The sequence below is a fragment of the Equus przewalskii genome, chromosome 19 (assembly GCF_037783145.1).
Source record: "Equus przewalskii isolate Varuska chromosome 19, EquPr2, whole genome shotgun sequence".
NCBI lineage: Eukaryota > Metazoa > Chordata > Mammalia > Perissodactyla > Equidae > Equus > Equus przewalskii.
The window spans coordinates 38,829,843-38,854,495 of NC_091849.1; the positions used below are offsets into that span (position 1 = coordinate 38,829,843).

At 41.2% G+C, this 24,653-nt stretch overlaps 1 protein-coding gene across 1 annotated transcript in view; it reads left to right on the forward strand.

The window, feature by feature from the left end:
* The window catches only part of DNAH8 (dynein axonemal heavy chain 8), a 283,921-nt gene that overhangs the window by 227,567 nt on the left and 31,701 nt on the right, over nt 1–24,653 (forward strand). The window contains exons 83-88 of the mRNA XM_070586021.1: nt 1,041–1,114; nt 3,114–3,266; nt 3,646–3,801; nt 11,577–11,693; nt 13,488–13,589; nt 21,811–21,971. Coding sequence (XP_070442122.1) covers nt 1,041–1,114; nt 3,114–3,266; nt 3,646–3,801; nt 11,577–11,693; nt 13,488–13,589; nt 21,811–21,971 — 763 coding nt within the window. The remainder of the gene's footprint in view (nt 1–1,040; nt 1,115–3,113; nt 3,267–3,645; nt 3,802–11,576; nt 11,694–13,487; nt 13,590–21,810; nt 21,972–24,653) is intronic.

A 24,653-nucleotide genomic window follows, 5' to 3' on the forward strand; every position in this document is an offset into this window, starting at 1 on the left:
GGAAAATCTAGGTCCCCAAAGCCTTGATGAAAAGTTAATTTCTAGGGGCTGGCCCCATGGCCGAGTGGTTAAGTTCGTGCGCTCAGCTGCAGGCGGCCGAGTGTTTCGTTGGTTTGAATCCTGGGCGCGGACATGGCACTGCTCATCAAGCCACGCTGAGGCAGCGTCCCACATGCCACAACTACAAGGACCACAACGAAGAATATACAACTATGTACTGGGGGGCTTTGAGGAGAAAAAGGAAAAAATAAAATCTTTAAAAAAAAGTTAATTTCCAATTCCGTTTTCACAATCATGATCCATAGACTTCTTTAATTTAGTGAATTCACATGTCAGGGCATAAGTGTGGTTCTCTGCCTATAACATCAAATTCACTGATGAGCCTAAATAGTGTATTCTTCCCTGAGTTATAATCACAACTCTGATCTTGAAGTGGTCTCCACCTTCTCTTCACGCTCAGTCCAAGGTGGTGATGATCTGAGGAGCAGTTGCCCCTGAATGTTGCTCTCACAGGGCTGAGCTGCCTCGAGTTCCCTCTCAGGAAATAGACAGACTTGCAAACAAAACCAAAACCGACAAACAGAAGAAACTGCCAGCCTGACATCAGAAAAGAATAAAAAGCCAATTAAATCTTTACTGCAGCACCTGTAAAACACCAAAGGAGATTTCAGATCAAAACATATAACAAAATTTAAAAATTCTCTTTTCCTCTAAATACCCATGATAATATTGTAGCTGCCTCTCCCACCATCAATCTTCCTTCTCATTGTCTCCAAAGATGCAAAAACTCTCTAAAAGCCCACCCAGCCTTGCACCCTTTGTCTCTCTCCCCCGTCCCTACTTTTCCAGGTGGTCCTCCAGTGTCCACTCCACTTATTTCTCTCGTCAACACAACCAAAGGCCAGACCTGTTTGAATAACAAAGTTTTCTTCTTAGAAGCCACAGAGGGAGGGAGGCTGTGACCATTCAGAAATTAATTTTTGTTCTAATCCTGTTATAACTTCACGTTTTATCATAGCGATCCTTCTCCTGTGTTACAGAATGCAGAACTATCTCAATGGGGCAAGGACAAGAAGTTCATGCTCGAAAGCTGATTCAGATGTCAATGCAGCAGGTGTGTAGCAAGGGACACTTACCCCAAATGCGACATTCTTGCTATTGTCCCTCCGGCCGTCATGTCCACCTAGGACCCCCACAGTGATGCGTGTGCTGCTCAATCATTATTTTCCATTTTTGTTTATGTGTATATAGACAACCTTTGATTACCTGTGAATTTTAAACCTCAACCTAGTTTGCTCCTAACATCCCCATAAAAAGATTGTTCCATATTCTATAGTATATGCTCCATTTTTTTTTACACTACATATTTCTTTTTGACAATTTGGAAGATACACTTTCTGGTTACTAAGGATGCAACTCTAGCAGTCTCAGAATTTCATGATCAATATTAATAGATTGTGCTTAAGAAGTGACAGATTGAGACAGTTACATTTCAATTTTCGTTTAAAAGTCAGACTTTCATTTTTCATTAATGAATAATTTCAGGCAAATAAGAAATATTTGAGAACTTTATGTTAAAATATTGATAATGTTTTTTACTGAAAATTGCAAGCTGGACGGAGTGTTGAGAAATATTTTCCATCACACCTAATAAATACACAGGACATTAATTTTCTAGAAATGCTTGGTAGATGGCAATTTCAACTGTAATAAGTAACTGCCCCATTTATAAAAATAAAATAAGATCTTGGTTTATTTTTAAGCCTTTGATGTCATAATGTCTATAGCAACTTTGGTGCAGCTTTTCCCTGGGAATTAATGACTAGAGAGGGTTAATGGGCTAAAACTCCGCTTGGGTCATCAAATTTTCAAGCTAGTCATTAATTCTTAAGTGCCCTAAGCCTTAATATTTATCACATAGTTAAATTCAGTAATATATTGTATTTAATTTATAGATATCAAAGCAATTATATATAATTATTTTTACTCAGATCAAATAATTCACTCTATTGAGTGACTTGACAGTTCAACTTTGGGCCTTAAATAATTTCTCTAGTTTCCGTGAGTGAGAAACTTTTTAATTTAAATACTGCATCCACATTAACGTTCTTTGAAATACTAGCTTTTATAACTTTCACGTTCTGTTTCTCAAAGTGCTATAAGTATTGATAATAATGCCACTGTCAGAAAAAAGCCCCCGATGAACAGGTGCGGCCACATTGCAGCTTGAGGAACGCCAGATGTAGGATAAAGCTGACGTTGTAGGATGCAGAGTGGGGAACCAGAAACTGACTGGATCCACAATGACACAAGCTAACCGTGAAGTCCATCTTCCTCTAGACACTGCAGTTGTCCAGAATAACACACTTGCTGTTTAGGCCAGTCTGAGTTGTATTTTCTCTTACAGTAGAAGGCGTAATACATGAGCCTGACTATGTATCTGTGGTGCTCAATATTTTGTAGCTGGAAGTATCTGATCTTGTTATATAAGGTAGCAAAACGTTGTCTGGTTTATAAACTGTGTTCCCATGGAGCAGGGATGGTCATGTGACTTGTTAAGGGTAGTTTTATCAAGTATTTAGATAGTGCTCAATATTTTGTGGTTTCAGGAATTTATGGGAAGAGTGATGACAAGAATAGGGTTTAGTATTATGGTAGCAAACGTCACCAGATGTTTTGTGTCCAACTTCCGTGAGATAACGTGCATCCCTCTTTGTAACTATGGACGACTTGGTTTTGGAGTGCGTTCTGATTCACCTTAGGCAGGACAGTTTGTTAACAAATTCCAGAATACTCATTCCCACCATTAGATGGTGCACACACTGTACTCACACAAGTCTGACTTCAAGTTTTAATTTCTGTTCCCTTCTGAACGAGGGGTGGCAGAATACAATCATTTTGAACTCACTTGATTTCAAGTAATCAGTTTTAGGAGTAGCAGGAGAAATGATTCTATCGACGTATACTAATTTTATTAAAAACATGTGCTGAAAGCAAAATATTCACATGCTCTAAGCAATGCTTTAAAAAATGTGTACAGTTTTGTACAGTTGGTTTTATTAAAATCATAAAAAAGTCGCAAGAAATTAATATGAAATCATTTTTGAATACAGGGTGGCTGGGTATTACTGCAAAATTGTCACCTTGGCCTAGAATTTATGGAAGAATTACTAGAGACATTAATTACCACTGAAGCCAGCGATGATTCTTTCCGGGTATGGATAACGACCGAGCCCCACGATCGATTTCCAATTACATTGCTTCAGGTTGGTTACTATGAGATAAGTGTCTTTTCCTTGAGAGTTATATGAATAAAATGGCATAATTGGCATTATTGAAAGATGGAAACACAGCAGGACTTTTTGGTCCAGTAAAGTCTACTCTGCAAAATCTTATACTATAATTGTCAAAATCTTGGTTAGAATCACCCAGATTATATAGCAAGTATTTCTACAGAAGAGTTATAAGACTCAGTACTAATTTATTGGGTTTCGGCTCTGATTAACGCCATTAGTTTACACAGTGCTGAATTTCAGCCCTCATTTTATGTACCATAAACATATTGTTGTCTGATGTATTATAATGTCTATTTTATCCTTTACAATAATTTATAGAACCTAAACTACTGTTTGCTTTTTATGACAGACTTCTCTCAAATTCACTAATGAGCCACCCCAAGGTGTACGCGCAGGGTTGAAGAGAACATTTGCGGGAATTAATCAAGACCTTCTGGATGTCAGTAATTTACCCATGTGGAAGCCAATGCTTTACACGGTAGCATTTTTACACTCCACCGTGCAGGTAACTTTTGAGAGCAGTTTTCACGTTTAGGGGATGCTAATGCTGTGTTGCCTCATTGCTGCACTGTCTGCTCTCCTTGCTCTGATTTTTTCCCCCTGATAACGCTTTTCCCCACCTGGCATAGTATATATTTGTTTATATACTGAATGTGTCCTCCTGCCCTGTCCCCACCCTGGCCATTAGAATGTAAAACTCCTGGGCAAAGACTTTGTCTTTTTATAACTGCTGTATCTCCTCTGTCACAGCCGCTTCTGGGGCATTGCCAGAGCTCAGTAAATATTTGTGGGATGAGCAAAGAGATTATTACGATAGGAGCTTGGTTTTGAAAGTGCCTATGCTGGCCAGGAATGTTATGTACACCGTCTCGTGTCATACTAGCGACACATTTCACGGTAGGACTATCGCCGTTTGAGAAACGAGGAAATTGAGACTCAGAGAAGTTAAGTCCACTTCGCAGACGGTAGACCTAGGGGTCAAGCCCCACACTGCCTGCCTTGGAAGTAAATACTCCAAGTTTTGAGCCTACTCCCCGCTAGTGAAATTGGTGGTGGTGTTGGGAGGAGGAGTAACAGTGGTCACTTGTCTTTCTCAGGTAGTTTGCTCTTTGCTTTTGCTATCTACCTATATAGTACTGTGTGCACGCATGTGTGTGTGTGTGTGGTGAGGAAGATTGGCCCTGAGCTAACATCTGTGCCAATCTTCCTCTATTTTGTATGTGGTTGTCACCACAGCATAGCTTGATGAACTGTGTATGTCCACGCCAGGCACCGCAACCCACGCACCTGGGCCACTGAAGTGGAGCAGGTTGAACTTAACCACTATACCACCAGGCAAACCCCACTTATATAGTAATTTAATAATTTTTTGGCTACCCAGCAACTTATCTATGGGATTTTTTCATTGTTTTGTTCTATTTTTGAATTTTATATGTGTTCTGCATTTGAAAACTGTATCATTTTAATGTACTGGATCCACTTCTTGATTTCACAGAGAGATGAAGAGCCTCCTTTAACCCCTTCCTACATGTCTTCCTTCCCTGAGGCTGGAGTGAAGACAAAACAGTTAACTGGCTGGTCCCAGGAGGCGTGCTTTAGCTGTGCATGGGGGTGCAAGAGCTTCACCTAATCTCTCCCCACCCTGCTTAAAGGTGGATGGGAATTTGGTGCTCACCCCAGAAAATACTGGGCATATTTACCCTAGGTTCATTGTCTCTACCACTTTACCAGGTTCCATGTTGCCCAGCAGAGAGGGCCGTGTAGAGAGGACTAGCTGGTGTTTATCTGTCCCCGAACCCTGAGGGAGTTAAAATCAGGTTAAAGGCTTTGTGGGCAGTTATTTTCACTAAGTTCCGTTGTGGCCTTTGGATTGTAAATTACAGCTTCCAAGTCACTGAAGTCTATTTCATACATTCTTATCTGGGAATTGCTCGCTTTGCTAGACCTTATCACGCTCTAATACAAATATTGCTTTAACTCTGTTATTTAATTCTCAATTCACAAATAATATATTTTATGATTCTGTTCTCAGTGGTGATGATTCAACTCTTCCACTGTGCTTATCACGGGGAGATGATTGGGGGTATTTTCCATACAGTCTGTGCGGCAACCTGTGTTTTTAGTGGCCATTAGCCAACCACTAAACAGAAGAACAAGAGGACCACGGTTTAGTCATGGAGCCAAAATGCTCGCACTTAACATCACGTGTATTTGGGTTAAAACAGAAAAAAGTCTCCACTGCTAGGGCTGTGAAGCTAAAGGTTGAATATCTCTTAAAATCCAGTCATGGTGTGCTGGAAAGAGCACTCCATGGAGAATCGCAGTCCTGGGCGTTAGACTCGCTGTGAAGCCCATTAGCTCTGTGAGGTTGTTATGTCCCTCTCAAGGCTTCTGTTTCCCCATCTGTGTGTCTAGAGGCGGAAGGAGGTGATCTTTCAAGATTTTTCCCATTTCTAACATTCTGTTATCCCGTTCTGTGGCTATGTGGGGAGTGCAGATAATTCAAACATAGTTTCCTCTGTTCTTTTTTCATCAATTTCAGAAAGATTTACTGTGATATTGTCCAAATATTTTCTCTTATTTGGTTAGGATAGAGTCAGATTGACAGAAAGATCCAAAGTTCTTTAGGGGCTTTTGGTCCCGCGCCAGCAGCATGTGCCTCACTTGGGAGTTTGTAAGAGATGAATCTGAGGCCCCATCGCAGACCTGCTGAGTCAGAGCCTGCATTGTAATAAGATGCCCAAGTGACTCGTGTGCTCAGTAGAGTTTGAGGCACAACTGCGATGGGAGGGACTGTTCTGGATTTGGACAGATTGTGACTTATATTTCTCTAGTGTCGGACATGATAGCCGAATACTTCATTTGTTAATTGATTAATTGATGCCTCCAAATTAACCTAGATATCTCTTGCTTTCTACAAACATGGTGTATATATTTTGTCCTTGAAGAGACTGAAAAAAAGAACAGGGAACTGGCTCATGTCACACAATCTGAAGCTTCAGAGCTGGGGAGGAGTTCATGCTGGAGTCCATCACGCATTAGAATGGGGAACCTAGTGGTAAAATGTGAGAGTTGGATGTCCCCCAGCGTAATTTCTCGTACTAAGTTATGTTTTGGCATCATGCTATCAGCTCACCCCTGCCCAAGGGCATCATGTTTTATGTGGACCCTACTCATTGGTACAGACAACAGAATGAGCACCCTGCCTCTTGCATAAGAAGTAGATTTGGCTGGTCAAGGACAACTTTCTTGGGTAGAAGAGTGGTGGAAGGTGTGATTTGTTCTGTCGGTCGGTGAGGTGGGAGCAGGCTTACTCAGTAGGAGGGTGCCCTGGGTGCTGCCATGGGAACTTGCATAGATGCACAAGCCAGTTCTGCCCTGAGCTCTGCTTGCTCCAAACTCTCCCGGCCTCCCTCCCCTCTCCTCCAGGAACTTACCATCCTCATAGGCCAGGAAGTTACTGCAGCAGCAGCTGCTCTTACTGCAGTCTGGTGATGTCTCTCTTTGCCAGCCAGCCCTCCTGCCCTCGCCCTGGGAGCCTTGCCTTCTCGGTGCCCTGGTGCATGCCTCGGCTCCATTTGTCCACTACTCCTTGAGGAGATTTCCGAATCGTCTTGAAGATGAGTCTCAAGGGAACTCAGTATTGTCTCTCTATGGTTTCCCAGAAACTCCAGCATAACATCATTCTGGGTTTCAAAGCAAGCCCATGTTCACCCTTCAGGATTTTAATTTTAAATACATCTTCCTCCAAAGTCTTGGTCTTTTGAAACTTAATAATTACATTTGTAGTCTCCTCTCAACACCTCCTGTGGAAGGTCAGAATAATGTTTTCTGGTTTTTTCCTATTAATGGTTAATGTACCATTGCCCATTGTCCCAACGTACCCATTACCTGGGCCTCGGAAACCCCGGGAGGAGATGATGGGGTGGGGTGCTCAGTCCTTTTAAAAACTTCCCAAGTGATTCTAACATGCAACAACAGTTGAGAATAACTGCCAAACAGACATTGCCCTTAAGGGAGGAGTCTTTAGTCATTTTTACATCCTTTTCATGGTTTGGAATTTTCTCCCCATCACCTTGGCATGCCCACATTGTGGCCCACATTTGGGACTTTTCTAACAGCTTATACCCAACTCTTTGAGGTTTTTTGCTAAAGAGATTGATTAGGAGCTCTCAGGGCCTGCAGAGGCAGTTGCAAACTTGGAAATTTTATCACGGCTCTTAGAAATAATTTAAATATTAAATAAAAATGGCCATATCAATAGCAGCCAGGGAATTCCACTATGAGCAGGTCTTTATTCAGAAAAATGTTTCCTTCTCCTACATTTTGTTTTCTTTCTAAAGTTTGAGCCTTGACAAACACTCCCTTCAAGTTTAATAGTGTATATAAACTTCTTGCTTTGAGGAGCGTGATTATTGAGTTCTTAATTTAAACGTATTCAGAATAATTACAATAATATGACACAGGTTTTTAAAAAGATCTTCTACACTTTGCTCTGTAGTGTTTCCCAGTGGCTCTGGCCATTTCTGTTAATTATTTTCACCTGTTAAAGTTTCTCTTATATTGTCTAGTATGCATTGTATTTTTTCATTTTATGTTATCTCCAGTTATTAAATAAATAGGATGTGGTGCTCCAAAGACAGCCTTGATTTGAAGATGTGACTGAAGTGATTCTGCATGGGCCTGTGGGAGGTAGGATCATTGGGCTGAAGTAGAACCTACCATAAAATTGAAAATAGCTTTGCCATCATTAAAGTGATGATTCCGTTGAGCGACTTTTCTTCAGAGTTCTAAGGGAGGAATCCAGTTTTCCATACGTCACTAACAGTTCTGTGTTTTGTATATTTTTTGGAATAAAGGGAAAAAATTGTATTCATTAAATTCAGTAAGGAGTAGACTATTCTTCCTAAAATCATAACTCTTCATCTTAGTAATGGATAATAACTCCCTTGTCTTGAGTTTGGTTTTGGCTCTCTATCCTGACATTCAGTCTGTCTACATTCCATCCTTGAGTCATCACCTGAGCACATGGTTCCAGCTACTCCCTAGGGGTTGCCCTCTGCTGCAGTAGAACCATCTACCTGAAAACTCCTTCTGGATGCATCGTGAGCTTTGCGTTCCTATCTTTGCTCATGGCCTTCACCAAGCCCAGAAGTCTTTTCTCCCTTCTTTTCAAAGACCAGCTTCAGTTTCGTTCTTTCCAGAAGCCTCTGATTGAATGTCTTTTTCTTCAGGCTTATCATCTATTAAATTTTGACAGTTAATTATGCTCACTGTCACATTGTCCTTTCCTTATTTCTAGGTCTTATTTTCTCAACGAAATTAAAACCTTTTGAAAATACACTGATTCAAAAATTTTTCTATTATATCACGTAGGACTCATTTCACAGTTTCAAAAATACTGATTGGACTAAAAAGACTCAATATTCCAAATATTCCAAATTCTAGCAAAGTTCCCTGCTTTTGAGCTTCTGAATGAGTTCTTAGGCCCTAGTGGTTTGAATCATTCCTGATAGTAATCCAAGCTGATAATTCAGGGGTTTTTTTGTTTATTGTCATTTAGAGAGATTAGTGAGTCTCAAAAAAAGTAGCAAGAAAGTGAAATGACTTCATTTGTGAAGGAAAAGACACCCACCAAGATTTTGACTTTTTTTCCCCAAGATATGCTAAACAGTCTATGACTTTAGTAAACCAACCTAAAAAGTGAATGCTTTAAATGAAAATTGATGGGAAGTAACATAAAATGAAGCAAATTTCAGCATTGGGGCAATTTTCAAAGATCACATTTTAAGGAGCAAGTGAATTGCAATCGTTCAGTGCGTATAAATGGGAGTGATTCTATAGAGCCAATTTAAGCAGCTTCAGTAATAGGAAAGAAAGAATTATTCTTCATTCAATCTCCTGTCTAACTGAACAGTAACATTTAAAAATTGAGTCAACATAAGTAGAACTATTTCAGAGTTGATTCTGTTTTTTAAAAAATTAGAAAACATTTGCATTTCACCAATAAGTGGTTAGCATTCTTCTCTTTGAAGTCCTCAAGATGGAAGGAACGCCAGAGACTCAAGGCTTAGCTGAATGCATTTTCATATTAATATCCCATAGACCCTTCCAACCCACCCTTGCTCCTAGAATAACCTGGAGGCGGTTCACCTCTATGTTTCTGGGCACCACTCAAGAAATTCAAATCTCTATGTCAGCCTCTAAATTGATCCCCACAGAGGGTGAGAGGAAGAGTGCCTTTTAGTCTAACAATAATCAACTGCTGTTTATTAGACAACCATGAGCCTTTCCCCAAGGTGCAGTTGCAAAAGGGGAGACAAAAATGGGAGACAGGTTTTCACCATCAAGGCTCAAAATCTGGTTACAAGACCACATATTTCAACATGAAACAACTAGACAAACAAAGCAAGGCAACTTGAATGCTGAGACCAGGAAGCAGAAAGCCATCAAGTGAAGCTCACACCTTTAGGAACCAAGGCTCCCCGCTCTTGCACCTGGGACACCACAGGTCTCTCCTCCTGTCAAGGCTGCACCTCTGCTCCTTCTCACTTTCTCTGTTCAAGGTCGAAGATGGTGCTTCACAGCTCCTGTGTTCACAAGTCTCCTTGGTTTAAGCTCTGACTAGGATAACTCTGGAAAGCAAGTCTGAACCCTTACTCTAAATTCCTGGGAGAAGGAATCTGATTGGCTCCTCCTGGGCTGGTTGTCCACCTTTGATCTAATTAGGTAAAGTGTGGGCGTGGGAGTCACACCAGACAAATGTCTAACACCTGACAACCTACCCTAAAGAAGTACAGGTCTAGAGGTAATGGGAGTAGTTTACATTTTAAGAGTTATTTGTTTGCCCTCAGTCTGAACTCCTAGGGCCAGAACATCTAGACTCATTAATTTTCACGGTATGCCTAATATTTAAAAATCATATCCTAAAAATCAGTAATTAAGCCTTCTTGCTTTCTGAATTTCTTCTCTGACCTGTCCATGAACTTGTCTAAACTAAAATTCATTTAGATAACTTTAAATAGTGATATTATTGAGTATCTAAAGCATGGAGCAGCTGCAGTAAGAATTATTGGAATGGCTTGTGTCAACAATGTGTGTGTGTGTGTGTGTTGGGTTGAGAAAGGCAAAAAAGGAAAGAAAAACTAATACAATCACTTGCCACATAATGACACTGTGGTCAACGACAGACCACATGTATGATGATGGTCTCATTGGATTCTTACCGTTTAGCCTTGGTGTGTAGTAGGCTATACCATCCAGGTTTGTGTAAGTGCCCTCCATGATGACTCCAGAATGGCGAAATTGCCTAATGATGTGTTCTCAGAACATATCCCTGCTGTTAAGCAATGCATGACTGTGTATATGTAGAGATAGAGAAGTAGAATTACGTCTTCCCATAGGTGTATCAGGATTTTACATTCCATAGAAGTCCCCACCTCAGGTACTAGGCTCAGAGGCCTAGGAGCTAACCCCAATAAACAATTGGACCTTCCGTAGAGAGAGATTGTGTGCTGAGGCAGGGCAAGATGACGGTATGGTAACATTTGAGTTAATCTATGTGGGTTGCTAGGTAATCAGGGCCTGGAATGATCAGTTCCAACACTTACATACCTTTAGAATGGTCTCCAGAATATCAAGGCAATTGAATCATTTGATCTGAGCCCAGTTTGATTATTTATGGGTGACTTGGCAATTCAAAACTGTTAGTCACTGGTTCATGGGAGAGAACAAATGAAGGCAATGTGAAAGTTTTAAGACAGCGTGTCATGTTTTGCAATAGAAATTCTTAGTCTTCAAAATCGGAAATTGCGAAATTACAAAATGAAACTAGCAGGGAGTCTAAATACTCTTGAGTGCTGAAGTTATTCAACTTGACAAACAAAAATTCAAACCCTTAGGTTTAACATTTGAAACTTTCTTTCCAAGAGTCCAATTTAGAATAAATGAATTCATTCAACAGACATTTATTGAGCACCTACCACATTTTTTTGAGTTGGCAATCGAGACCTAGACTGTTTTTTTTAAACCCAAGAACTCTCATTGGGCAAACATGTGGAGATTTGTTCTTGTCAACCATCTGGCTATAGAGCCATGGAACGATATTTCTGATGGTTAATATACCCGAAATTGTACACTGCTTTTCTATGATGTCAACTTATTTCTATATCATGCCTTAATTTTATTGTACTTCATGTTTTACTACTACTAATAAAAGGAAATAGCTGCATACAATTTTAAAATCTCACTCCATACTGACTTTTCTTTGGTGTTTTTAAGGAGCGACGCAAATTTGGTCCCTTAGGATGGAATATTCCCTATGAATTCAACTCTGCTGACTTTACAGCCAGTGTTCAGTTTATTCAGAATCACCTTGATGAATGTGATATTAAAAAAGTGAGTGAAATTGTTTCTTTTTTCTATTTTTATTGCTCTCCTTAAGCCAAGGTCCTACAGACATTTTCAATCTGTGATATGCAGTGAACTTGCTGGGGTCCCCCCACCTCCCCAAAAGGGACTGCTCATTCCAGTCAGCTGTTTACTGGTCCAGCCATTTCCACTCACACACTTACTGCCCACAGGAGTGCATTCGGACCCTGTCTCACACTTGTGTCTCTACCACATACAGAACAGAGGCGGACCACTAATGAAGAAACGCAGTGTGTTGAGAAACATCACAGCCTTCCTCATATCACACCCAAGGGCCACAGTGCGCTTCAAAAGAATGTGTACCTTAAATCAAACTTTTCTTCTTTCGTGCCTCTTTGAAGTGAAGATGTTATCTCCCAGCCCCTGTGAAAGTTCCTTTTCACCTTGTCACATCTTATCAGACTTTCAAGCTTTTGCTTATACATAGCAATAATCTCTAATAGTGGTCACTGATCATTATTTAGCACTTGACAGTTTTCAAAGTGCTCAAGTATGCAGGATCTCATTTTTATTTTCATAACTCCGTGAGGTAGACACAGAAGGCATTACTATTATCCCCATTTTATGGATGAGGTAACAGACAAGAGAGAACAAGGGACTTCCTCAAGGTCACACAGCAAGAACACAAACCCAGTTGTCCTTTCACACGTGTCATAAAGGGTTGGAAATCTATTTTTTCTGTGAGCTTGAGCAAGTTTAGTAGGCTCTCGAGCCTGTTTCCTCATCTATAAAGTGGCCATGGTTTCTGTGAGAAACAATGAGTGAGCATTTGTGAAAGCACGGTATATGGCACCCAATAACAGCCCAGTATACACCAGTTTCCTGCTGCTTCTCCCTTGCTTCCTTCTCATAGTAGATCTTGAAGATAATTATAGACACTGCGGCATCAGTATGGTGAGGGTGAACCATGACGAATTTTTCTCTGAGCAGGTGGGAAATCTAGCATCAAACCATCAATTTTCCTTGAAATTACAAAGGGGTATTAAATTGAATATGACATTTTGATGAGAAATTATATCATATGAGTTCATATTCTGTAATTATTTATCATTTTGGTATATACAAATAACGGTAACTTTGAAATAGTTGCTTTGAAAGTCAACGAAGCTGAAAAATAAAATTTTAACTAAAAGCAAATAAAAATCAAGCATCCTTACTTCTTCTACCCCAAATATATTGAAAAGTTTTTTTTAAAATAAAGAAACTATTAATATCTGAAATGTAGTGCTAGTATAAGATTGCTGTGGAAATTAATAAATACTTTGATGTAGTTACAGCTCACAGATTGAGACAGCAAAGGATTACCTTGTAGAAAAATCTTGTGAATGAATAATTTTCTAGTTGTTCTCATACCTATTCAGAAAATACATTACTAAGAAAGTATTTTAAAGCACTGATTACTTGATTTTTCTTATTTCTTCACTAAACATGACTTTTTTCTTCTCTAACGGCTTGGCATTACTATAATGAGTATTATAGGTAATTACATCCACAGAGTGAAAAATAGCTGTTCTGTCCCTCTTTTAAGTAATCAGTGAGCAATGTATCCACCAATGTTTAGTATTGTAGATTTTTCTTTGGTGAGCAAACAATAGCAGTTCCAATCATGTGATAGCAAAGGAGTTATTAATGTAAGATAATGAGTGATTTTAAATGCTAGTGCTTCCTTTTCCAGACCTTTGCTCTAAGGAAAGCTCTGAAATGTTTAGAATTATTCATTTGGATTGACAATGAATAACTCTGTTTTTATTTTTACTAAAGGGTGTATCATGGAGTACGGTCCGGTACATGATAGGAGAAGTACAATATGGTGGCAGAGTGACAGATGACTTTGATAAACGTCTACTTAATTGCTTTGCTAGAGTAAGTCAATTTAGGAAAAAAAGCTTGGGGACACATTTCATTGCATTTTCCTTTTAAATAAGAGTATTTTTTGTTTGTAATAGGTAAACCAAACTTAAAGGGAAAAAAACTATACAGTAGAGTTGCTGAAAAGAATCAGTCAACCAAACCAAACCAAAACCAAAACCCAAACCGAACTAACTAGCCGTCTACTTGTGGTCCAGAGCAGAGCAGTGGTCAACTCTCAATGGTCTATGAATCTTCTCCTATGTAGATGGGCTCCTCATACCCAGGGTCTCTCCCCACCTCCCCTCCTCTGTGAAAACACTGGACATAATTTCTCTGCCTCCTCCTCTGATTGCAAGTCTCATGGCAATTTCAAGCCCCAAAATTAGTGATTGGAGAATTAACCATAATTTGAGTTTTCTCATCTCGTCCATTAGGACAGATAATCAAAAATTGATGAGGTGTTAATTTTTTTCCCCTCTGTGCTTAGTAAAATCCATGTATATCACTTTGGTAAACATTTTCTAGAGAAAATTATTCCTTAGCAATTATGGCTCTCACGTCAAGGATGAATAGTGTAACTGCATCTACCAGACTCAAATTCTTCCTAAAATTTTTACATGTTAAAGAAGCAATAAACATTACCTAAGTGGGAGAAAAATCAGATATGTGAGTATTTTATGGTTATATGAATTCTTTACATTAGGATCTATATTGGTAATTCTCTGTCTCAATGATTTTTTTCCCCCTTAACAAAATTAAAACCTCAATAACAAAGCATAAGCTTTGGAGGTATTTTGGTAGACCGGAGGTTGACCAGAAAACTGATTTTTCTTTCAACCCTGACTTATTTTTGCAAGTTTTTCTTGAAGCCATATGTGGAGAAAGGTGGATGATGATAAGTATGGGTAAGGATGAGTGGAGGCAGGAGCCCAGCTGCTGGGGGTTAAACCGGTACAGGCCTCCCGGAAAGCAATTGGACAAAATTAGTAAAATTAAGTAGCCTGGGTAGATACATCCCAGAACATTTCTAGAAAAACTCCGCAAATGGATATGCATAAAAATGTTCGTGGCAACATTTTATGTGGAGCTGAAGGTTATCATCGTAGGAAACAGACTCTGAGATGGAGATCTGTTTGCAGCTCCCCACTACCCCTAGACATGACCTTGGCTGAGGCGGCTTCTTTCTGCCAGGGCAATTCCTGGGGAGGAACAATGCTGTGAGCCCTCAGTAGCCAATACTCCAGACAGCTGGGGGAACGAGTGCCTGGGTCCTGAAGAAGTGCCTGGTGGTGCATCACAGCATCCACTACAAATCCCTAAGAATCCTATGAGAATAGATGAGAAATAGTGGATGAGCACAGCGGAATACTGTTGCTCACCTTTCTAGGGTGCAATCTGGAGGCACTTAGTCTTCTATATTTTCCAGAGAAATTCTCAGGCAGGTCCGTGTACATGTGCAAAGATATTATTTATAGCATTATTTGTGGTAGTAGGAAGTTGAAGGCAACCTAGGAGCCTGTCACAGGGGAACAGATGAGTTAAATGTTTGTGTCGACTCGTATCGTGGAATACAAGGCGGCACTTGGAAGAAACAATCCACACGACATCATGCATACATGTTAAAAACTTAGCGTTGGCAACTAGAAGAACCCACAACAACAACAAAAATGCACAACTATGTACCAGGGGGCTTTGGGAGAAAAAAGGAAAAATAAAATCTTTAAAAAAAACAAAAACAAAAAACTTGGTGTTGAGAGTTTAAAAAAATAAAGTGAGATCTATGAAGTAACACATGTATATTTCACAAGGACATACAGCAACTACATTTAAATGGATGCCCTCAGAGGGAAGGCGACTGGGAGTGGACACCAGGGCTGAATGGGGAAAAACTAAAATAAAAGGGGCTTAGACTCGTGAGAATAATAAAATAAAGGAATGTGATAAACTCACCTCCGTATCTGAGGTTCAGAGGAGAAAAATAGATGTGTTAGTAAGGATACTTTGTGTTAGAATAATTCCCAAAGTACCTAAAATTGGAGTTTCAGCACTGGAGACGTGAGAAGTGGCTGGATTCTAGGTATATTGTACAGATACGACCAGCATTATGCTGATGGTGAGAGAAGGGGTCGGGGGTCAAGGATCACCCCTAGTTTTGACCTAAGCAACTGGACAGAGAATGGGGCTATTTACCGAGAAGGGGAAGGGCTGCAGAAGAAATGAGTTTTATTGGCTGGGGGTGGAAATCAGTTCTGTTTTGATCATATAACTTTTGAGATGCCTACTAGACACTCATGTGGAGTTGTCTAAGACTGTAAGTTCCATAAGGGCGGAGACTTTGCCTGATTACAAAACTGCCAAATTCTCAGCATCTGGAACAGAACCTAGCACATAGCAGGTGTTCAATAAATATTTGTTGAATGAGAGAATGAACAAAGATAAACAAGGCAGTTGGATGTACAGTTCTGGAGTTCAGTAGAGAGCTCAGGGCTAGAGAAAGATTTGGAATTTGTCAGCATGTAGATGGCATTTAAAGTCAAAACATTAGATGAGACCATCATTTAAGAACAAATTGTAGAGAAAGAAAAGGAAAAAAAAAAAAAGCTAAGGACAAGGTCCTGAGTATGTTAACGTACCAAGAAAAAAGAAATCGTCAACTGGGAAAGATCAAGGAAGAAGAGGAAAGGGAATGGACCTTTACTTGGTATTTGCCTGACAAATTTTTAAAAAATTTAACCTACTTTTTAAAAATATGAAATATAGCACAGGACAGAAAAATATATAAAACATAAACGTATAACTTAATAAGTTTCTTCAAACAGACAAAGAACATTTCCAGCACCCCTGAAGACTCATGCCTGCCCCTTCTCCATCACGACTTCTCATTCCCTCAGCGTTACCACAGTTCTGACTTCTAGAAACAATTTCTTTCTCACTATATCTTTTACCAGCTAAGTATGTACTTCTTAATAATGTAGTTTAATTTTGCCTGTCTTTGAACTTTATATAAATGGGATCATAGAGTATGTTTTCTTTTGTGTCTGGTTTCTTTTTCTCAACATACTTTGAAATTCATCCACATCATATCATGTAGCAATAGTTTACTCATTTTCATTACTGTATAGTATTCCATTGTATTGTATTGGTGGAAATTAGGATCATTTTCATTTGGAGCTATTATAAATAATGCTGTTGAGAACATTCTTGTGCAGATTTCTTGGTGCATATGGATATGTTTTTCTATTAGGAATGGAATTGCCAGGTTATAGAGTTTGCGTATTTTCTGTTTTAATCAATTATGTCAATCTGGTTTCCAAAGTGATTGTTCTAGTTTATAAATCCAGCAAAAGAATGAGATGTCCCATTTCACCACATCCTCGCCAACACTGAGCATTATGAGTCTTTTTAATGTTAGCCAGTGTAGTGTGCATATAATGGTATCTACTTTGGTTTTAATTTTTATTTCTCTGAATACTAGTGGAGTTGAGCACCCTCACTTGTTTATTGGCTATTTTTATTTTCATTTTTGTGACTTGCTTGTACATCCTTGCCTCTGTTTCTCTTGAGTAGTCTGTACTTTTAAAAAATTGATTTAGGGACTGGCCCGGTGGCACAGCAGTTAAGTTCACACGTTCCGCTTCTCATCAGACCGCCGTTCACCGGTTCGGATGCCAGGTGCAGACATGGCACTGCTTGGCAAAAGCCATGCTGTGGTAGGTGTTCCATGTATAAAGTAGAGGAAGATGGGCATGGATGTTAGCTCAGGGCCAGTCTTCCTCAGGAAAAAGAGGAGGATTGACAGTAGTTAGCTCAGGGCTAATCTTCCTCAAAAAAAAATAAATAAATAAAAATAAAAAAATAAAATAAAAAACTGATTTATAGGCACTTTTTGCATATTCTAGACACAAGTTCTTTGTTGATTATGTGGTTGCAAATGTCGTTTCCCACTCTGAAGCTTGCCTTTTCGTTCTCCTGTTAGTCTTTTAATGATTATAAATCTTAATTTTAATATAGCAGGCCTATATTTTTCTATTCCTTTTATCTTAACTTTTCTGTCATTATGTTTTAAATTTATCTCTTAAAAATAACAAATAGCCAGACTTTTTAATTTTCAATCTGAGAGTCTTTGTATTTTAACAGGCAAATTAATATTCTTACTATTGTTGTGATTACTGCTATGTTTTGACTTATTTCTTCCATCTAATTTTGTGGTTTTCTTTAACTATGCTTTTTTTCCCCCTTTTTGTCTTTTCTGTTCTTTGAAAAATGTGGTTTTATTTCTCTCTTTGAAATAAAATTTGAAAATTGTGTAGTCCATTTCTATCCTTTACATTTTCTATCATGATGACTTGAGATCTAACCATAGTGTGTAGGCTCTAACTCCAAGCCCTTCTGACCTGCATCTTCCGTGTTACTGTTGTGGAACACTTTGTTTGCGCCTCCTTTTTCCCCCACCTCTGTTACTCATTATGATGATTCTTAGCCACCCGTGCTGGTTTAGATTCACCAATCTGTGTGCCGGTTGTTTTGCACACCATCCCTATGGTGCCCTCCTCTCCCCCTGGTAGAAGGAGGCAGCCCCTTCCTTATGATGGGAAGGACATGGGTATGGGTTCAGGGACTGGGAGGTTTCATGGGGGAAGATAACGTTGCTTTCTTCTGACTGTCTATGTTCAGAGTGAAATAAGAAGCATCGTCGGCTGAGGGGACGCAGGTCTTCAGCTGAGGGCAGGGGAGAGCGAGTTTGGGACATTGGAAGAGAGAGGAAAAGCTGTGAACAGTTGCCTTGGAGAGTGGGAGAGGGAATACGGGGTCCTAATACACGTGTTCTGCCTCCCCCACTGCATTACAAGCCCACTGAAGTAAGAAAGAAGTCTTCTAGGTCTCTGTATGCCTTCTCTCTAGCACCTGGGATACACTCAATGTGTGTTTGTTGATGATGATCAACACAATTTAATCTCAGCAGATTGAGAGCTTTATGTGCTCAGGGTTACTGTTATCTAAGACAGAGTAGATTGGATTGGATTTTTACTGACCTCCAGAGCACAACCAGAAAATTAGGTATACTTTTTTACAGCACTTTATATCAGTCTTTAAAAAAAAATGCTTTGACTCTTTTTCTAAAAAGTAAAATTCAGGAAAAGTCCTGATTAGCCAACTCTCTTAGTTGGTTTATCTGTTTTATTGAAACCGCCTTACCCAAAGGCGGCAGGAACGCTGCAGTTTGCTGGCAAAGGGAAGGGGGTTTCTAGGAGACCTCTTTGCTCTCCATGTCAGAACCAGAGCTCTCTTGAGCACAGTTGAAAGCTACTTGTGGTTAATGGTCACCTCAAGGTGGACGGCTGAGTCAGGGCACAGGGCAGGAGAGGAAGAAGAGTCCATAGCTCAGACTGCTCCCCCTTCAAAATCTCAGGCTGGGTAATTCCTCCCTCTTTCCTAACGCGTCTTTCCTCCTCTCCTGCTTCTTCTCTGTAGCATTCACGGCAACAGAAGACTAGTCAGCAGATCCCAACCTGCTTCTCAGAAGACTAGCATTCTCCATCTTCTGGGCCTGAGCCTGGCCTGGGGAAAGCCCCTGGGACAGCAGTCTCCGTCATGCAGACCTTCTGGTCTAGAAGCCCAGGGCTCCTTATCCACGCAGATCATTGGCTGCTCCTGAGTAACGGCAGGTCCCTCCCCGCCTGGGTTGTGTTTCTCCTTTATTTCACTGATTCTGGCTTCTTTGAACCCTGTTCTCAGCAATTACTGCCCTAAATGAAAAGTTCATCCTACAGTTTTTCCATTCTTTTCCCCTGGGCAGCTTTCCCAGACTTGTTCTCCATCTCTCTCTCTCAGGACTTTCCTTAGAATTGCTCCACCGTTAGTGGCTCCAACTCTCTGATCAATGGGCCGCCCCAAACCCTTATGCCCCCTGAATCTGCCCTGTATCCTCCACTCTTTCCAACCTCCCGTCTCGCCGGTTCCTTCCCCTCACTCATTCCTCTGTCCAGCTTGGACGTGCCCAAGATCACCACTCAATAACCAGAGAGGTGAGTTTGGGTCTCGAGCTCTAAGGACGCAAGGTTATCACGTGAACCTCACGGCAGAAACGTCTTGAAGAAGGCTGCGGGCAAGCACCGTGGAGTCCACATCCTGCCTTCGTGTCATCTTATCTCAGTCTCAGGCTCAGTCTCTCCTTCGAATCAGCTGCCACATTACCCCGACCATGGTATCCAGAGTCACCAGAGTGAGATTCAGTTCGCCTGTGTATCAGTGCCTTCAAAGTGGATCCTCAGTCCCTGTGACCTACAATTTGGGGCTTATCTTTGAACCTCTGTTTTCTCTGTTCTCAGGGTCTTATGCTGTGTCTCCCCTAAAACTAACAACTGTAGAATTTTATTTATTGTCCTTGGAAGATGACTGCTTATCTTTGTAAGGTACCTTCTTATCTCTGTAAGGTGCCATCTCCCAAAGTAATTTCATGTAGACTTCATAGTCTGTATTTTGACTATATGCCAAAATGTCTTCCAAATTTTGTGAAACTCAGCTATTTGTGTGTTTTTGAATCCAACTATTTGTGTGCACATAAATAAGGTAATGGAAAAACAAGAAGGAACTTCATTTTACTTTCATAGATACGTGTCATCTGTCAGTAGGAAACTCAGTGTGGTCATTTGTTGTCTGTGTGCTGAAGACCCCACGGCCTTCACCTCCCTAGACATCCACATCACTAAAAACCCAATCTTTCTAAATAATGCCCATGATCACAGCACTGTTCTCTTTAACTTTCAACTGCTCCCCATTTTCTTAAATTAAGCACCAATCCTCACCCTGACATCCATAGTCATCCATAATATGACCTCACTTCACCCTTCCTGTCCTATCTCGTACCACTACATTATATTGGAGAGTGGGAGAGGGAATATGGGATCATTTCCACAACTTGCCTCACATTTTGCATCAGTTATTCTATGCTTTTGCTTGTGTGGTCTCCCCAATCACAAGTTCCCCTGTCAAAATCCTATCCTTCCAGGTTTATCTCCAAAATCACCCCCTAGATAAAGCCTTACCTGTCATCCGTCTGGCTAGTCTTTCTTCCTGGTTTAAGCTTCCTTAGTATTTTGCCACTTTTTGTTTCCTCTGGCTCTTACCTTAGTGCACTTCATATTGTAGTTATTATATAATTGGCTTATCCTGCTACTGGTCACAAGCTCCTGGAAAGAAAGGACTGTGTGTGTCTCATCTTTGCATTCTGTTCCCATTCTAAGCTTAGTGCCTTGTACACAGAAATTGAATAGGTTAAAACTGAGCTGAATAAAGCAAAAGAGAGAACTGGTGCACAGAGTAATTCAGAGCAATCACTGGACCCACAAAGAGCTGGAAGAAGGATAGGGAGGGAAGATACTAGAGAAAGGATGGTCAATTGAAGTAAGGCACAGTCCCCACCTTTGCTCACATCGAGTCCTCCCGGTGATTCAGACATCCTGCCTGCATTTCGACTCCTCCTGTCTTCCCACTATTTCCCCTCCTCCTGGGAGAGCCGCTCTGTTAGAGGCTGAAGTCATTGCCTCAAATCTGGCTCAGAGGCATTCAGCATTTTTTTTTTTCCCCTCTTTGGAATAAGTCTATTCACACCAAGTATATATTTGTTCTCTTGCTGTTACATTACAGATAATCAATTCATAAGGAATGAGAAAAGGCTGTCCTTAAGGTGAACAATAAGACAGTTGGACAATAAGACATTTTCTTCTTGTGGCCAGGGACATAACTTAATTAACAGAGGGAGCTCTCTGGCTCAGGAGGGGAGGGGAGGCGTTTGTAAGTTTTCCTGGCCTTGTGTGGTGCTCAGTGCTGCTGTGAGCCACACTGAGCACAAGCATAGCCCCCGGGCGTGAGCCCGTTTGTGGGAGAAGGGAGGCAATGAAAAGGCCCAGATATTCTCTCGCATGTGTGTTTATTGCCTCATCTACTCTGCAGCGTGTTCCCACTCCTCTTCAAAAGTGGGCTTTCTCTCTCCTCTTCACTCTTAGAAAGTATTTTCTTTGGTGTTAAGCAGAGGCCCAGGCTTCATTGTTTTTGTCTTGTGGCCTCTGTCTATACTTCATATAAGTGCTGATTATTCTATCAGCGGGTTTGTTAAGGTGCTTTCAAAACCCAATATAAAAAACTATTAAAGTGGAAATAGGGTGGCCTTTTCTCCTTTATAGTGGCAGTTTTCATTTAGGTGTTCATCAATTTTATTTTCTCTCCCCTATAGGTCTGGTTCAGTGAGAAGATGTTTGAACCGTCGTTCTGTTTTTATACCGGATATAAAATCCCCTTGTGCATAACTCTAGACCAGTATTTTGAATACATCCAGTCATTGCCATCTCTGGATAACCCTGAAGTCTTTGGGCTTCACCCTAACGCTGATATCACGTGAGTTCTTGGCATTTTTTAATTTGAAGGGGTCGTTTGTAACTCAGCCAGGCAAAGACTAGGCATTTTATTTTCTCTCTTAATCTCTCTCCTCTCCCTTCTTTTTGTTTTACTGTGAAAAATAGTGTCACTTCCTGTCTCCCAGTTACAACTTTGTCATCTCTTGGCCTGCTCTCCCCTCACTGAATCCTGATGCTCCAGAGTTTATGGCAATGTTAAAACTCTAACGTATACACTGACTGTTTTCTCCTCTGTCGTGTCATAAAACCAGTTGGTGTTACTAGTATTGGTGCTCTCCATTGATAGAACTGTAGTGTCCTGGCTCCTTGCCTCTTACCTCAAAACACCCATGAAAAATAATGGTCATAAACAGAATCTAAAAAGGCTAGGAGGGTAGAGAAAGCAGGATGAAGAATTGTATTTCTGCTCGATCCTCTCTGTGGTGGTCCCTCTCGCCTGATGTGCTCACCTGCATCCTTCTGTCCCTAACTGCACACAGTAGGCACAAGGCAAAGAGCACAGGAGCACAGGACACAGATGCAGAGCCCAGGAGGAAAGGCTGGAGGTGTCAGGTCACTGTGAGGTCCCTGCCCCAGCAACTGAGGCAGGAGGCGATGAGTGAAGAGATAAGAAATGCACCCATGTCCCAAGCCCCTTCTTGGACCCATCCTTTGGATGAGGACTCACCCCTCATCTCTCTGGAGATCCCTACCTGAGAAGAAGACCAACCAGCCCCACAGAGAGGGCTCCAGGAAGCCCCGGCTGAGATTCTCCTCTGGGTGGTCATTGCCTTTGGCCCATCGATGAAAGACCACAAAGTTTACGTCCAGGAGAGTGGTTTCAGGAAATGAAGGAAACCAAGACTCCTCTGGCAGATTCTAAGCTTTAATGACTAAGAAGCCGTGGGGTGTGCCTCTCTCGTAGTTTCTCACCTGCTGCTGTGGTTTTAACAACTCTGCGATGGGGCACGGGTGCTTCTCTCCTCCTGCCCTGGCTGGGCTTCTCTGGAGTCCCAGTTTGCTCCCGTTGCTTGGTCCCTGAACACATACTTCACCCCTGGCACAAGGCTTGGCCTCCTGGCCTCTGTGTCAGCTGTGTTGATTCTAACTTCTCTGTACCCTCTAATCTCTCCCATGCCGCTTTCCATCTTCATAGACCCATGAATAGCTAACGCTCCTTTCAGACCCCATGACAGAACTGTGATGGCTCTTTGGTGGCGGCTCTAGCTGTTATTTGAAGAGGCTGTCATAAATTAGCTGGAGACAGGGAAAAAGTAAAGAAATAAAAAAGATTCCTTAGAGATCTGTTTGAGAATCAACTTAAACATTATCTGAAAGAGAAGCGCACAGAGAAATAGTTTTACTTTAGCTGAGACTTTAAAAACGTCAATCTGACCACGTTATCCCTCTGTTCAGAACCTTCTTAAGGCTCCTATCTCCCTCCAAGTCAAAGTCAAAGGCTGACAGTGACCTTCAGATGACCTATAGGCCCAATAATACCATGTGCCCCCCCATCTTGTCCTGGTCTCCTTCTGCCCTCGCCCTCACTCTCGGCCCCTCCGCTCCAGCTCCCGCCAGCTTCCTGTTCTTCAAACCGGCCAGATGGCTCCCACCACAGGATACTTGCGCTTCCTGGAAAGTCCTTCCCCCCAGATAGCATTGCGGATCACCTTTTCACCTTTTCCGGTCTTTGCTTAAACGTCACCTTTTCAGTGATGCCTTCCCTGGCTGCCTTACTTAAAAATTGTAGGCTTCTTCCCAACCCTCATCCCAGACTCTTTCCTCCTTGCTTTCTTTTTTCTATAAATTGTACACCAAGTGATATACCCTCTGTTTATTCATTCATTTGCTATTGTCTATCTACTGTCATTAAACATGAGTCTGAAACTTTTCACTGCGTTACCCCCGTGCTAAACTGTACCTGGTGCTCAGAGAATATCTCTTGAATCAGTCGGTGATACTAAATTCTTCTAGGTTGTGAAGAAGGTAAATCAATGGAGATAATCTATAGAAAGATCTCATGAGTTCATGTGAGTGGGAAGAAAAATGGCCAATAACTCTTAACACACTTACAAATTTGCAGTTGAAGCGGTTCACATGTGAGGGCTCTGGACTTTGATTCCATCCTTGGCGAGGACCCAAGGAGTCATGATGGCTGATTCCTAGAGAACCTGATCCTATAGGGCACTACAGAATCCTCCCAAGGAGCATGAAAACGAGGCTGAAACCATCTCACCCTGGCTTACAGGGCCGGCGTTCCTGTGCCTAGGCAGTTCTGCTCACCAGCTCTCAAGAAAGACAGACCAGAGCTGGAAAAGTCCTGAAAGAGCAATTAAAATGTCATTAGGATGGGGGCTGGCCCCGTGGCTGAGTGGTTAAGTTCGCGCGCTCCACTGCAGGCGGCCCAGCGTTTCGTTAGTTCGAATCCTGGCGCGGACATGGCACTGCTCATCAGACCACGCTGAGGCAGCGTCCCACATGCCACAACTAGAAGAACCCACAACGAAGAATACACAACTATGTACCGGGGGCGGGGGCTTTGGGGAGAAAAAGGAAAAAATAAAAAATCTTTAAAAAAAAAAAAATGTCATCAGGATGGGGGCAATGATAGAAATGAATTCTTTATTTTTCCCCCTTGACTTTTTATTTTGAACTATTCACGAACCCTCAGAAAAGCTGCAAG